The 14,857-nt window shown below is 41.3% G+C and overlaps 1 protein-coding gene across 4 annotated transcripts in view; it reads right to left on the reverse strand.

The window, feature by feature from the left end:
• LOC116540898 (zinc finger protein 107) overlaps positions 1-14,818 on the reverse strand; it is a 38,696-nt gene extending 23,878 nt beyond the window's left edge. For 3 of the 4 annotated variants that reach the window (XM_032264696.1, XM_032264698.1, XM_032264695.1), the window contains exon 1: positions 14,659-14,818. In XM_032264696.1, the coding sequence (XP_032120587.1) occupies positions 14,659-14,661 (3 nt within the window). In that variant the 5' untranslated portion in view covers positions 14,662-14,818. The remainder of the gene's footprint in view (positions 1-14,658) is intronic. The other variant, XM_032264697.1, reaches the window with a different exon arrangement.
• Positions 14,819-14,857: the final 39 nt, after the last annotated feature.

The following is a 14,857-nucleotide window of genomic DNA, read 5'->3' on the forward strand; positions in this document are numbered from 1 at the left end:
TCGGCTCACCGCAATCTCCGCCTCCTGGGTTCAGGCAATTCTCCTGCCTCAGCCTCCTGAGTAGCTGGGATTACAGGGACACGCCACCATGCCCAGCTAATTTTTTGTATTTTTAGTAGAGACGGGGTTTCACCGTGTTGACCAGGATGGTCTCGATCTCTTGACCTCGTGATCCACCCGCCTCGGCCTCCCAAAGTGCTGGGATTACAGGCGTGAGCCACCACGCCCAGCACATAGTTCATCTTAAATTCACCTGGTAATCGGGCAGACCATCCACGTATGCAAATTGGTTATCATCAACGACAAAATAAACTTAACACATATTTATGACAAGAGGTAATTTTGCAACTTGAAGCCAGGTGCACTGCTTGCCCTCTCCTGGCGGCTTGTGCCCTCTCTTGACTCCTACTATCTGCCACTGAGGCACAGCACACAGCACACAACTCACACCTGGCAGCCTATATATTATGTGACACCTAACTGCCACAGCAGCACTTCAATCCACATCAGAGAGTATAGCCTGAGCTGCAGGAGAGCCTGCAAGCCTGCTGGGAAGAACTGTACCTTCACAATAATGGGAATGGGTGCAGTGTTTAAGCCTTAGCTTTTATTTACAATGGTGATATGGAAAACATTCTGCTGGATTTCCAGCATGAGTCCATATAGAGATAGCTCCAAGAGTTCTCACTGTGACAGCCCACCTCATTCACAGACACCATGGGACAGTAATAGGGCTTCCAAAACAGACACCCAAAGCATTCAAGAGAAAAACAATTCAGTCTGAAAATGATTATATTGAGAGAGAAAATGAAGATAAAAGCACCTTAAGAAAAAAACTCAGAATAGGTATCAGATTGAACAATTCGGCCAGAAAATATTCCTCTAAAAAAATTTCTCTGTAAAAACCCGAAGTGCACAGCTACCCTCAGTATGAGAAACATGAGTATTGTGAAAAAAGGGGGGTATAATCTCAGCACAATTTTGTAAGGTTCCTCTTTCATCTCTGCTGCTCTCTTATCTTCTTGCCACTGAATAGGAGATCTATACTGGAATACGCCTGACAATTTCCACCAGAACATTTTGATGAACAATTGGAATATGACTTTGTTTATATAGTGGAATACATTTGAGCTTGCATCATTGCTAGCTGATGAGCTATTATGGTTTTCGGGTGGCCACATCACCCTTATTTATTTGTCCTATAATAGCAGCATTCCAATTTAGTGAAATAAAATAAACTAAAATCATGCTTACCTATAATTATCTCTATTGAATAGATAAGTAAGCAGATCATACTAACATCTACTATAATAATTTGGTAAATTTTCTTTTATATTAAATAAAATATGTAAGTATAAATAATTTAAATGTACTAGTCATAATGTACATAGAATTTTTAAAAATTGTCTATAACCATAATTCAATTAAAACACTTTATGTTTCAAAAGTATGAATAACAATATTAACATGACTAAGGGATTCATTCAAAGTAAATGTTGGGGCCTTATATTTATGCTAGCATAGAAAATATTGTTTAATTTATATGAATTCAGTTTGTCTACAAATCCTATACCTAAATATGCTAATTGTTCTGAAGTAATAAATAGAAACCAAAGAACTACAGACTCCATTGTTCAGTTCATACACTGAACCTAGCTTTTGCAATGTAAGTATTTCAGTGTGCAAATATTAGATAATTGCCTTGGATAATCTCTTTTCTGTCAAAGGAACTTATACAGTATTATTGAATCTTCATCATCCTGTATTGCTAAATTTAATTCTATCTTTGTGCTCAATGTTTGTGTGCTCTTAAAGTGAGCTATAATCTAAACAAATCTGTGTGTACTTGAAAAGACTAAAAATATTTTAAAAATTGGCAAAAGCAAAACAAAGCAGTAAACATGAGGTCTTAGATAAAGGCAATCCTGAGTCAAAAACAATGACCAAAAATTTATTAGGCTATTAATATAATTTATGGATATTTCAAAACAACAAAGACAAAAATCTATATAAAATTTAAATCCTCTAAGAAAAAAGAGACTAGCAAAATATCTTCCCTTATTTTCACATAGGAGAATAAAGCCTCTTCTTTTTTTTTAATTCTTCAGCTAAGATGGCAGAAGAGGTGATTTATTGTATGGTTGTTACACTTGGCTATTAAGTAAACCAGAAATAGTCCAGAATGTCACAGGTCCAGAGCAAAGGAGCAACATAGGCAGTTTTGGTTATGAGCAAGGTGGGTCTCGGGGCGACTAGCGATCTGATGCCGATGAAGTTATAAATCCACTGAGACAAGCTCTAGACAGTAGCACGCAGTCCCACAACTTGTACCGGCATCCCCTGCATCTGGCATTCCATGGTTCTGCTCCTGCCGTCTCCATGGTGCTAGCAGTTTACTTGGTCCTCTGCCTCATCTTTCTTCTTTTGTGATTCAGCCTGCACACTTGGCTCTCACGGTGCAGAGGTTTCCAAGAAAATGGCGTTAAAGCCAAGATGAAGCCTCTTATTTCTAATTTATATTTATATTTTCTCCTACAACAGACAGGTCTCTGGACATGTTTTTGGACTCTTGGATATCTTAATTATCCACACTGTGTACAGCTAACAGAATGTTTATCCGAAAAACAACAGATGAGAGAAAGGTGTTATAAAAAAATATCCGGCCAGGCATGGTGGCTCATGCCTGTAATCCCAGCACTTTGGGAGGCTAAGATGGGTGGATCACTTGAGGTAAGGACTCTGAGACCAGCCTGATCAACATGGTGAAACCTCGTCTCTACTAAAAATACAAAAATTTGCCCGGTATGATGATGCATGCCTGTAATCCCAGCTGCTCAGGAGGCTGAGGCAGTAGAATGGCTTGAACCCAGGAGGCGGAGGTTGCAGTGAGCGGAAATTGTGCCACTGCACCCCAGTCTGGGCAACGAGAATGAAACTCCATCTCAAAAAAAAATTCATGGATATGTCAATCGAGAAAAATAACAAGTCTCAATCATTTTGAGAAGTTTTTTTTGCCAAAGTTAAGGAGAGACCTGTCCAAGAGACAGGTCTATGTCTTTCTTTCAAGATGATTTTGAGGGCTTCAAATTTAAAGGGGAAAGGGTAGGCTATTGCTAAGTACACAATTTTCATGTAAGAAGGGGATAGGAATATATACTGATAAGTGCACAATTTTCATGTAAAAGGGGGATAGGAAAATATAGTCATTCATGCCTTTGGCTGGCTCAGTGAATCCGCAATTTTTTAACATAAGATGACATACATAAATAGGGGAGGAGAAAAATACAGGGAACCTGGACTTTTACATAAGATAACACAGACAAAATGGAGCAGGGGAACAGTCACATATGCATTTGTGTCTGGTGGGCAGGGGGATGACTGCACCTATAAAAATAAGCTACCAATTTATATTGGCATGATGAAATTTTAACAGAAACACCTTGGGGCCAAGATTGTGCAGCTCACTAGGAATTTTATTGTGGACAAAATATGGGGGAGGTATGCATCTTTTCACCCTGTAGCCATCTTATTTAAGAACCAAAAGGGAAAGGCAGGTTTCCATGATCCAGTTCTCAAGATTAATTTTTCTCTTTGACTTAATGAGTTTGGGGTCCCAAGATTTAATGTGCTTTCACACGTGCACATAAATAAAGCAAGTTCTTAGAGATTTATAAAGAGACTTAGATTCTGACACAATAATAGTGGGAGACTGCAATACCCCACAGACACTAATAGATCATTAAGACAGAAAATTAACAAAGATATCAGGATCTAAATACAACACTTGACCAAACAGTCCTAAGAGACATCTACAGAACTATACACCTAAAAACAACATCTTATACATTTTTCTCATCACCACGTGGCACATACTCTAAAACTGACCACAAAATCAGAAATAAAACACATCTCAGCAAAGTCAAGTATCCCATAATTATACCAAACACGCACTTAAGACAACAGCCTGATAAAAATGTAATTCAATACAAAGAAAACCACTTGAAACCATACAATTGCATACAAATTAAACAACCTGGACCGGGCGTGGTAGCTCATGCCTGTAATCCTAGCACTTTGCAAGGCAGAGGCAGGTGATCACTTGAGGTCAGGAGTTTGAGACCAGCCTGGCTAACATGGTGAGACCCTGCTTCTACTAAAAATACAAAAATTAGCCAGGTGTGGTGGTACGTGTCTGTAATCCCATCTATTTAGGAGGCTGAGGCACAGAATCGCTTGAACCCCAGAGGTGGAGATTGCAGTGAGCAGAGATCATGCCACTGAACTCTAGCCTTGGCAACAGAGTGAGACTCTGTCTCAAAGGAAAAAAAAAAAAAAAAAAAAAAAAAAGCCTGCACCTGAATGACTTTTGGGTAAATAATAAAATTAAGAGAGAAACCAAGAAGCTGTTTGGAACAATTGAGAACAAAGCATTGCAACAGAGCTGACACAGTGTGAAGAAGGAAATTTAGAGCACCAAATTTTCACATAAAAAGCAATCAATTTAACAACCTAACATTATACACAAAAGAATGACAGTAGCAACAGGTAACCAACCTCTTTTTTTTTTTTTTTAAAAAAACAGTGTTTTGCCATGTTGGCCAGGCTGGTCTTGAACTCCTGATCACAGGTGATCCACCTGCCTCGGCCTTCCAAAGTGCTGAGATTACAGGCGTGAGCCACCACGCCCGGCCGGAAACCAACTTCTAAGGTAGCAGAAGGCAAGAAATAACCAAAATCACATCTATACCAAAGGAGATTTAGACATGGAAAACTATACAAAAGATCAAGAAACCTAGGAGTTAAATATTTGAAAAAATTAAACCACTAGCTACATTCATGAAGAAGACAAGATCCAAATAAACACAATTAGAAATGACAAAGAGGCCTTACCACTGACCCCAAAAAAATGAAAGTAACTGTTGGAGTCTCCTATGAACACCTCTATACACACAAACTAGAAAATCTAAAAGAAATGGATACATTCCTGGACAAATACATCCTCCCAAGACTGAGCAAAAAAGAAATTGAATCCCTGAATAGACCAATAACAAGCTCTAAAACTGAATTACTAACAAATAGCCTAGCAACCCAAAAAAGCCCAGGACTAGAGAGATTTACAGCTGAATTTTACCAAGTGTAAAAAGAAGAGCTGATACCATTTTTTCTACAACTATTCCGGCCAGGCGCAGTGGCTCACGCCTGTAATCCCAGCACTTTGGAAGGCCAAGGCAGGCAGAAGAGGTCAGGAGTTTGAGACCAGCCTGGCCAATATGGTGAAATCCTGTATCTATTTTTAAAAAATACAAAAATTAGCCAGGCATGGTGGTCCCAGCTACTCAGAAGGCTGAAGCAGAAGAATTCCTTGAACCCAGAAGGCAGAGGTTGCGGTGAGCCAAGATCGTGCCACTGTACTCCAGCCTGGGCAACAGAGTGAGACTCTGTCTCAAAAAATAAAAAATAAAAATAGAACAAAAATAAAAGTATTCCAAAAAACTGAGAAGGCACTCTATCCAACTCATTATATAAGAACAACATTGGCCCCATGTGGTGGCTCATGCCTCTAATCCCAGCACCTGGGGAGGCAGAGGTGGGTGCATCAGGTGGTCAAGAGATCAACACCATCCTGGCCAACATGGTGAAACCCCATCTCTTCCAAAAATACAAAAATTAGCTGGGCATGGCGGCATGCGCCTGTAGTCCCAGCTACTTGGTAGGCTGAGGCAGGAGAATCGCCTGAACCAGGGAAGTGGAGGTTGCAGTGAGTCGCAGCCAAGATAGCGCCACTGCACTCCAGCCTGGCCACAGAACGAGACTCCGTCTCAAACAAAAAAACAAAAAATCCAAAACCTGACAGAGATATATAACAACAACAACAACAAAAAAAAAAAACCTTCAGGCCAATATCCTTGATGGTCATTGATGAAAAAATCATCAGCACTATGTTGTCAAATCAAATCGAGCAGCACATCATAAAAGCTAATATACCATGATGAAGTAGACTTTATCCTTGGGATATGAGGTTGGTTCAACATACACAAATCAATGAATGTGATTCATCACATAAACAGAAATAAAGACAAAAGCCACAAGATTATCTCAGTAGGTGCAGAAGCAGCTTTCAATAAAATTTTACATCCTTCACATTAAAATAATTAAAAGCCCTCAACAAACTATGCATTGAAGGTACATACTTCAAAATAATGAGTTATCCATGAGGAACCCACAATCAACAGTCTAAATGGAATCAAGCTGGAAGCATTCCTCCATGAAAACTGGCACAAGACAAGGATGCCACTTCTCACCACTCCTATTCAACAAAGAATTGGAAGTCCTCACCAGAGCAATCAGGCAAGAGACAAATATAAAAGGAATCCAAATAGGAAGAAAACAAGTCAAACTATCCCTGTTTGTAGACAATATGATTCTTTATCTAGAAAATCCTATAGTCCCCACAGAAAACCTTTTTTTTTTTATTTTGAGACAGAGTCTCTGTTACCCGGGCTGGAGTGCGTGGTGCAATCTCAGCTCAGTGGAACCTCTAAGTCCCAGGTTCAAATGATTCTCCTGCCTCAGCCTCCCAAGTAGCTGGGATTACAGGCACCCGTCACTATGCCCAGCTGATTTTTTGTATTTTTAGTAGAGACTGAGTTTCACCATGTTGGCCAGGCTGGTCTCAAACTCCAGATCTCGTGATTCGCCTGCCTCGGCCTCCCAAAGTGCTGGGATTACAGGTATAAGCCACTGTGCCCAGCCACTGGAAATGCTCTTTAAATGGAAAAATAACTGAAGCAAAATTTCAGAATACATAATAAATGTACAAAAGTCAGTGGCATCCCTCTACATCAACAACATCCAAGCCAAAAACCAAATGAAAAACACAATCTCATTCACAATTGCTACAAAGAGAATAAAATATTTAGAAATACAGCTAACCAGGGAGATGAAAGATCACTACAACAATTATAAAACACTGCTTACAGAAATTAGTATGACACAGGCCGGGCACAGTGGCTCACGCCTGTAATCCTTGCACTTTGAGGGGCCAAGGTGGGTGGATCACCTGAGGTCAGGAGTTCAAGACCAGCCTGGCCATCACGGTGAAACCCCATCTTTATTAAAAAAAAAAAAAAAAGTTAGATATGACACAAATAAATGGAAAATCATTTTATGCTCCTGGATAGAAAATATCAAAATTATTAAAATGGCCATACTGCTCAAGGAAATGTACAGATCTAATGTTATTCCTATCAAACTACTAAGTTCTTAACAGAACTTAAAAAAAAATTCTATTTTAAAATTCATTGTTCCAAACGAATTTTAAAATAGAATTTTTATGAAATTCTATGAAAGAGCCCAAATAGCCAAGGCAATTCTAAGCAAAAAGAACAAAGCTGGAGGGACCACATTACCTGAATTCAAACTATACTTCAGGGCTACAATAACCAAAGCAGCATGGTAGTGGAAAAAGAAAGCATAACAAACAAAGACAACAACAAACAGACCAATAGACCAGTGCAACAGAATAGGGTCCAGAAATAATGCCACACAGCTACAGCCATCTGGTCTTCTGGCAAAGCTGAGAAAAGGAATGGGGGAAGAATTTCATATTTAATAAATGATATAATAGCTACTACTATGTAGAACTTTGAAAGTGGACACCTTTCTCATACCATATATAAAAACTCGAGAATAATTAAAGACTTAAATGTAAAATTTAAAATTATAAAATATTCCAGAAGATAACCTAGGAAATACCATCCTAACATAGAAACTGACAATGATTTCATGATTTCATGATGCAAAAGAAATTGCAACAAAAGCTAAAATTGACAAATGGGAACTAATTAAAGAGCTATTTCACAGCAATGGAAACTATCCACAAACAGGCAACCTAGAGAATAAAAGAAAATATTTGCAAACTATGATTCTGACAAAGGTCTAATATCCAGCATCCATAAGAAACTGAAAACAAATTTATAAAAAAACAAACAACCTTATTAAAAAGTAGGCAAAAAACATGAACAGATACTTTTCAAAAAAATACATGTGGCTAACAAGCATATTTAAAAAAAAAAAATGCTCAGGCCGGGCGCGGTGGCTCACGCCTGTAATCCCAGCACTTTGGGAGGCCAAGGCGGGTGGATCACGAGGTCAAGAGATCGAGACCATCCTGGTCAACACGGTGAAACCCCGTCTCTACTAAAACTACAAAAAATTAGCTGGGCATGGTGGTGCGTGCCTGTAATCCCAGCTACTCAGGAGGCTGAGGCAGGAGAATTGCCTGAACCTAGGAGGCGGAGGTTGCGGTGAGCCGAGATCGCGCCATTGCACTCCAGCCTGGGTAACAAGAGTGAAACTCTGTCTCCAAAAAAAAAAAAAAACCTCATCACTAATCATTAGAGAAATGCAGAGAAAAACCACAATGAGATACCATCTCATACCAGTCACAATGGCTATTGTTAAAAAGTCAATAACAGAGGCTGGCAAGGTTGCAAAGAAAAGGGAACCAGTGCTTATACACTGCCTGTGGGAGTGTAAATTACTTCAGCCACTGTGAAAAGCAGTGTGGTTTTTCACAGAACTAAAAATAGAATTACCTTTACCCAACCACCTCATAACTGGGTATATACACAAAGAAATATAAATTATTCTATCATAGAGACACATGCACATGCATGTTCACTGCAGCACTAGTCACAATAGCAAAGACATGAAGTCACCCTAAATACCTATCAATGGTAGACTAGATAAAGAAAATACAGTATTATATGGCACAGAGGCTCACGCCTATAACTACGGCACTTTCATACGTCGAGGCATGTGGATTGCCAGAGCTCAAAAGTTCGAAACCAGCCTGGGCAATGTGGAAGAACCACGTTTCTACAAAAAATAAAAAAATTAAAAATTAGCCGGGTGCAATGGTACACGCCTGTAGTCCCAGCTACTCAGGTAGGAGGACTGCTTGAGCCAGGGAGGTTGAGGCTGCAGTGAGCCAAGATCACACCACTGCACTTCAGCCTGTGTGACAGAGACCCTGTCTCCAAAAATAACAATAATAATACAATTAAACAAAATATTTAATACAAACAAAATATGGTACATAAACATCATGAAACATAAAAAAAAGAAAAAGATCATGTCCTTGGCAGCAACATGGATATAGCTGGAGACCATCAGCCTTAGAAACCTAATGCAGAAACAGAAAACCAAATGCATGTTATCTTTACAAGAGCTAAATAATAAGAACACATGGACACAAAGAGGGGAACAATAGACACCTAGTTGAGGGTGGAAGGTGAAAGAACAAAAAGAATAAAAAAAAAAAATACTTGTTTGGTGCTATGCTTAGCATCTCAGTGATGAAATAATCTGCACACTGAACCCTTGTGACACAATTTTATCTACATAACAAACTTGCACGTGTATCCCAAAACAAAAATAAAAGGAAAAAAATCCATGGGTCGGGTAGAATGAAATGTAGGTGAAAGGAATGGTTTGTGCTACAGATAGTGGACCAGATGGGGCTCTCCCCTGATTTACTTCCTGTCCATGCAGGCAGATGATATTAGGAACAGGTGGTCTAGCACTCTTGGTGGAGAGAGCAGGTTGCTGCTGCAGACTTGGTGTCTGGGAATAGGAATATGTCAGGAGACTTGTAGACAGTTGTGTGGGCTTTTAGCAAGAAACACTAGAATAAAAAATGCGGTGGTGAAATTCCTGAAGGTGGTGCCTGGTCTTGGAAGGGGTGTGTACACATCAATGTCTAGAGGGTATGTCTGTGAGTGGGTGCAACGGCAGCTGCGAGAAAAGGGGGTCTATCATCAGAGCTCCTTCCTTCTAAGTTTTCAGTCCTCTCTCACCGTGGAAGGAGACCTGGAATCACAGGACAATGGGCAGTGTGACGCCTGTGTATAGGAGAGCAGAGCCTCCCATTCCCAGACACCCAGAGTTCCATTCCAGGCCAGGCCTCTGACATCTTTCTTCTGGTATCAAATCTGTAAAGTCTGCTAAACACCAAACAATTCTCCAAAACTGACACGCTGTCTACCATTTGAATTCTGACCCCACTCAGAGTCAGCACTGATCAGGGCTCAGTCCCACAACACTGTCCTCACTGCAGATGCCAGTCACAAACCATATGGGCCAATCTGTGCTTCTGAGCTACTGTTTGAAAATTCAGAATGCCCATAAACTGCCTCAAGTTCAATAATGTGATAGAGTTACTCACAGAACTCTGCAAAACACTGTAGTTTTGTTGACCAGTTTATTAGACAAGATACAACCCAGGAAAATGCAAATGGAAGAAATGTATAGAACAAAAAAAAAAGATGTGGGAAAAGATGAAGCACATAGACAATCCTGGTAAATAGCTCTGACTAATAAAACTTCCCATCCTCTGTGTTCTCCAGGAACATTTTATAAAAAGAAACTCCTTTCCCATCATGACTTAGATGCTGCTCTCTTTCCTTAACTATTCCATAACCAAACACTCACTCTGCACATTTTCTTCTTTTTCATATTAAAAAATTAGCTGAATTTTTCTTCAGTGGTCAAAATAAAATTCTTCTTAATCAATCTTCACTTAAGTTTAGCTCCTTCCCACAGGGTGCTGAACTTTGAGCTACCCTCAGTCTGAGCCAACATACAACCCCATTTTATGCCCCTCCTAAGAACCTGATGACTTGAAGATAAAACATTTTATAATCTAATATTTGATTTTTTCACTCTCCATTTGCCATTCCCCGGTGACCTTTTTTCTAACCTTCTCTGCTCCTCCCTAAGAAAAAAAAAGCCTTTGTCTACCTAAACTTTGCAATTCTTAAAGATCTTACAGTTGGTACTTCCTTCTGTTGCAATACTTCTTTAAAATTCAAACAAAAATTTTTTTTTACAGAAACTTAATTCTCTTTTTACAAAAAATAATTTAAAAAAAAAACTGCCTCAAAACAATAACTTCATCTTTAGAAAGACTCTCCCAATCCCCTTACCTCTTAAGGTTAACTGCATCTGCCTGTGGGTCGCCCGATGTCTAGGGCTCTGTATCTTTTCTCAAAATAAAGGCTTCTTCCATGCCTGGGGTGAGCAGGGGAGGCTTCCTACAAAGAACTAGCTGGCCCTTTAATAACCTCCCTTCCCTTTTTGGCTCAATATCAGCCTTAGTTTGGAGTCACTGGGCACAAGCTGTAATATCCATGTCAAAGTTATTCACTTAGGTTTTGAAACTCTTTTAAAAAATTCAGTAAAATTAAGCACAGTGTTTATATACAGGAAGGAATTTTTTTTTAATATGGAGTCTTGCTCTGTTGCCCAGGCTAGAGTACAGTGGTGCAATCTCAGCTCTCAGCAACCTCTGCCTCCCAGGATCAAGCAATTCTGCCTCCTGCCTCAGCCTCCTAAGTAGCTAGGATTACAGGCGCCTGCCATCATGCCTGGCTAGTTTTTTAGTAGAGACAGGGTTTCACCACGTTAGCCAGGCTGGTCTTGAACTCCTGACCTCAGGTGATCCACCCACCTCGGCCTCCCAAAGTGCTGGGATTATAGGCATGAACCACTGCGCCCAGCCAGGGGAAGGAAACTTTAAGGTGCTTACATTTCACACTTCAATAAGAAATGCGAAAGTATTTATTCCTTTCAGACAATAAATGTATTATTTTCTTTAAAATTTGTGTAGTAAACAATCAGTCATATGGGAACACTTCTAGGAGGTACCAATTTTCATCACATAAAATTTAGCATTAACCTCAGAAATCAAGATGATAGGATACAGAATAGAGGTATTCACTGTAACAAATGTACCCAGCAAAAAGAGGAACTGATGTTTTCATAAATCTATGTAACTCATCAATTATCTACCACATTTTCTTGTGAAAATATATTCATTTTCTACAGCCAAAATGAAAGAAGCATTTTTTTCCTATCTGTTCCCCTTAGTTTCTAAAAACTAAGCCTTGGAATTCTGTTGGACATCACCCAGCTATAAAAAACACACCTGAGAAAACTCCTAATCTCAGTCTGGGAAAAAAAAAGGTAAATGAGAATTCTTAACAAATGGAATACATAATTAGCTAATTTTTTTTTCTGAAACTCACCTCTTTTATGCCCTTTGTAAATATTTTCCTACTTTTTAAATCCTACTAATAAAATCCAAGTTACAGTTAAAAAAACTCAAAGGAAAATAAGTGAATAAATCTTTTCAACATGAGGTGGTGCTGACTAGAAAGCAGATGTGTCTGTCTCATGTGTCAAGTCAGGCAACTCAGTCTCCTGATTCTCCCACCCTATCCTGTTCACTTAAGTGCCCAACAACCACCCTGTCAGGAGACACTGCCTTATGCCTCAGTGACTGCCCCAGGTGCATTTCACTTTGCAAGTTCTTGCACCATCTCACTGGGGTCAGGTTTGATATTTTTGTCTTTTGGGATACCATTTTTTCTTTAACAAATATTAGCGAATCCAGAGGGCCGAAATTATTTCTGTGTTTTCCTCTCAATATCAGCGTCTGATTGGGTGACTAGCAATGCACCTCTGAGAAATGAAAGCTGGGCTGACTGAGCACAATCTTAATGCCTCCACGGGTTTGCTTTCCAAAGGAAAAGTACACCAGGAGATTCCTCTCAGCCCCGGGGCATCCACCTGTTCCCCGGAGAGGCTCCCCTTCAACCTCAGGTTGTCCTGCGTATCCCATTCCCAGATACCCAGAGTTCCATTCCAGCCCAGGAGCTGACATTCATTAGACATTCTAGCATGCGAAGCCACAGTGAATATCTTGATTTATCCCTAGAAAGTACTGAAACCCAGGACAAGGGAAAAAAACCAAGGGGTGGGCCGCGCGCGGTGGCTCAAGCCTGTAATCCCAGCACTTTGGGAGGCCGAGGCAGGTGGATCACGAGGTCAAGAGATCGAGACCATCCTGGTCAACATGGTGAAACCCTGTCTCGATTAAAAATACAAAACATTAGCTGGGCATGGTGGTGCGTGCCTGTAATCCCAGCTACTCAGGAGGCTGAGGCAGGAGAATTGCCTGAACCCAGGAGGCGGAGGTTGCGGTGAGCCGAGATCGCGCCATTGCACTCCAGCCTGGGCAACATGAGTGAAACCCCGTCCCAAAAAAAAAAAAAAAAAAAAAACACAAGGGGTGGCTGAGGACACATCACATAAAGTTTCCAAAGGGAAACTTTGACCCAAAAACATTCTTTTTTTTTTTTCCCATTTATTTATTTTATTGCATTTTAGGTTTTGGGGTACATGTGAAGAACATGCAAAATTGTTGCATAGGAACACACATGGCAGTGTGATTTGCTGCCTTCCTCCCCATCACCTACATCTGGCATTTCTCCCCTTGCTATCTCTCCCCAGCTTCCCACCCCCCACCCTCCCTCCCCTATTTCCCCCCAACTGACCCCAGTGTGTAGTGCTCCCCTCCCTGTGTCCATGTGTTCTCATTGTTCAACACCCCCAAAAACATTCTTATAAGATCTCTGTGCCCAGGGACGATAATAGGAAAAGAGGCACAGATATTTTTTACAGTATAGTGTCAGGGGATTATTATATGCTTTCTTCTCACTGGAAATATTTTCAAACAGCAAATAATTTTTAAGTGCCACCCAATGATTTGTCACAAATGATTAATTAAAATACAGTATCTAAAATGTACACTAAAGGACAAATAGCTGATAATGTGAATTACGGAAGGGAAGCTGACATTTGGGAATGTCAGAAGAAACTAGAAATTTAGCCGTTTACTGCAAGCCAGATAGGATAAAACAATGGGGAATGGGGATTAGTCCTGAGACCCTGCTTGAGACACATGTGAAAGTTGCAGGGGAAGAATCAGTCCCCCGTGGAATGTGAAAATAATTAAATGGCAGGCAATTAGACTGAGGTGGCTCCACTCCTAGGTTTTTATTTTTAGGCTTAATCAACCAGAAAATTTCCACCTTGATCGTATAAATTAAGAAACTACATAACTCTATGTAATTATTGAATTTGCTTTCCTTTATCATGCACCTTATAAAAATGTTTTCTTCAAGTTCCCCCCATAAAACACAAACTATAAACCACAACTGGGTGCTCTACAATTCCTGAATTACTGTTTGATTAAATTCTTTAATATTTTTGCGGTGACTTCCATAGATTTTCAAGAGAAAAAAGATGGAATCCCACAGACTAAAGCTTTTCCCATTCACGAACTCCACATCCCAAGTCAGGATTCTCCCCTGACGACCGTACCGGGACACAATCGAAAAGACAAGCGGCGCTGCGGATGCAGAGCTGCCGTGGGAGGGCTCCAGGCCGGGGCGCGGCCACCGCGCAGGGAGGACACCGGGCCGGGGCGCCGTCACCGCGCAGGGAAGGCACCGGGCCGGGGCGCCGTCACCGCGCAGGGAGGACTCCGGGCCGGGGCGCCGTCACCGCGCAGGGAAGACACCGGGCCGGGGCGCCGTCACCGCGCAGGAGGAGACAGGACGCCCGGGGTACCGGCTGTCAGCCCAGCCGCCATCTTACGGCTGAAAAGGACTGAGGGCCGAGCTGTGCCAAGGACGACTCGGGGCCGCGGACTCTGGAGCCGACTGCGGGGGCCCCTGTCCGCCACGGCCACTTCGGACCGTTTCCAGCCACCCCCAACTCCTCTCTCGGGCGTCGGGCCGGCGCTCTCACCATTTCCAGCCTTCCAGGGGTCCCGGCGTCCTAGCCGTGTCTCTCCCGGTACCTGCAGGTCACAGAAACACAGGCCGGACCTGCAGGAGCGGAGGACACAGGGCGTCGCGGAGACTCAGTGCACCTGCCGCAGCCAGAAACAACGGCCCCGCCAAACCCCGGAAGCAAACGCCCCGCCAAGCCCCGGAAGCAAACGCCC

Source organism: Sapajus apella, unplaced genomic scaffold (assembly GCF_009761245.1).
Source record: "Sapajus apella isolate SASKATOON/1434 unplaced genomic scaffold, GSC_monkey_1.0 scaffold146, whole genome shotgun sequence".
In the NCBI taxonomy this organism is placed as follows: domain Eukaryota; kingdom Metazoa; phylum Chordata; class Mammalia; order Primates; family Cebidae; genus Sapajus; species Sapajus apella.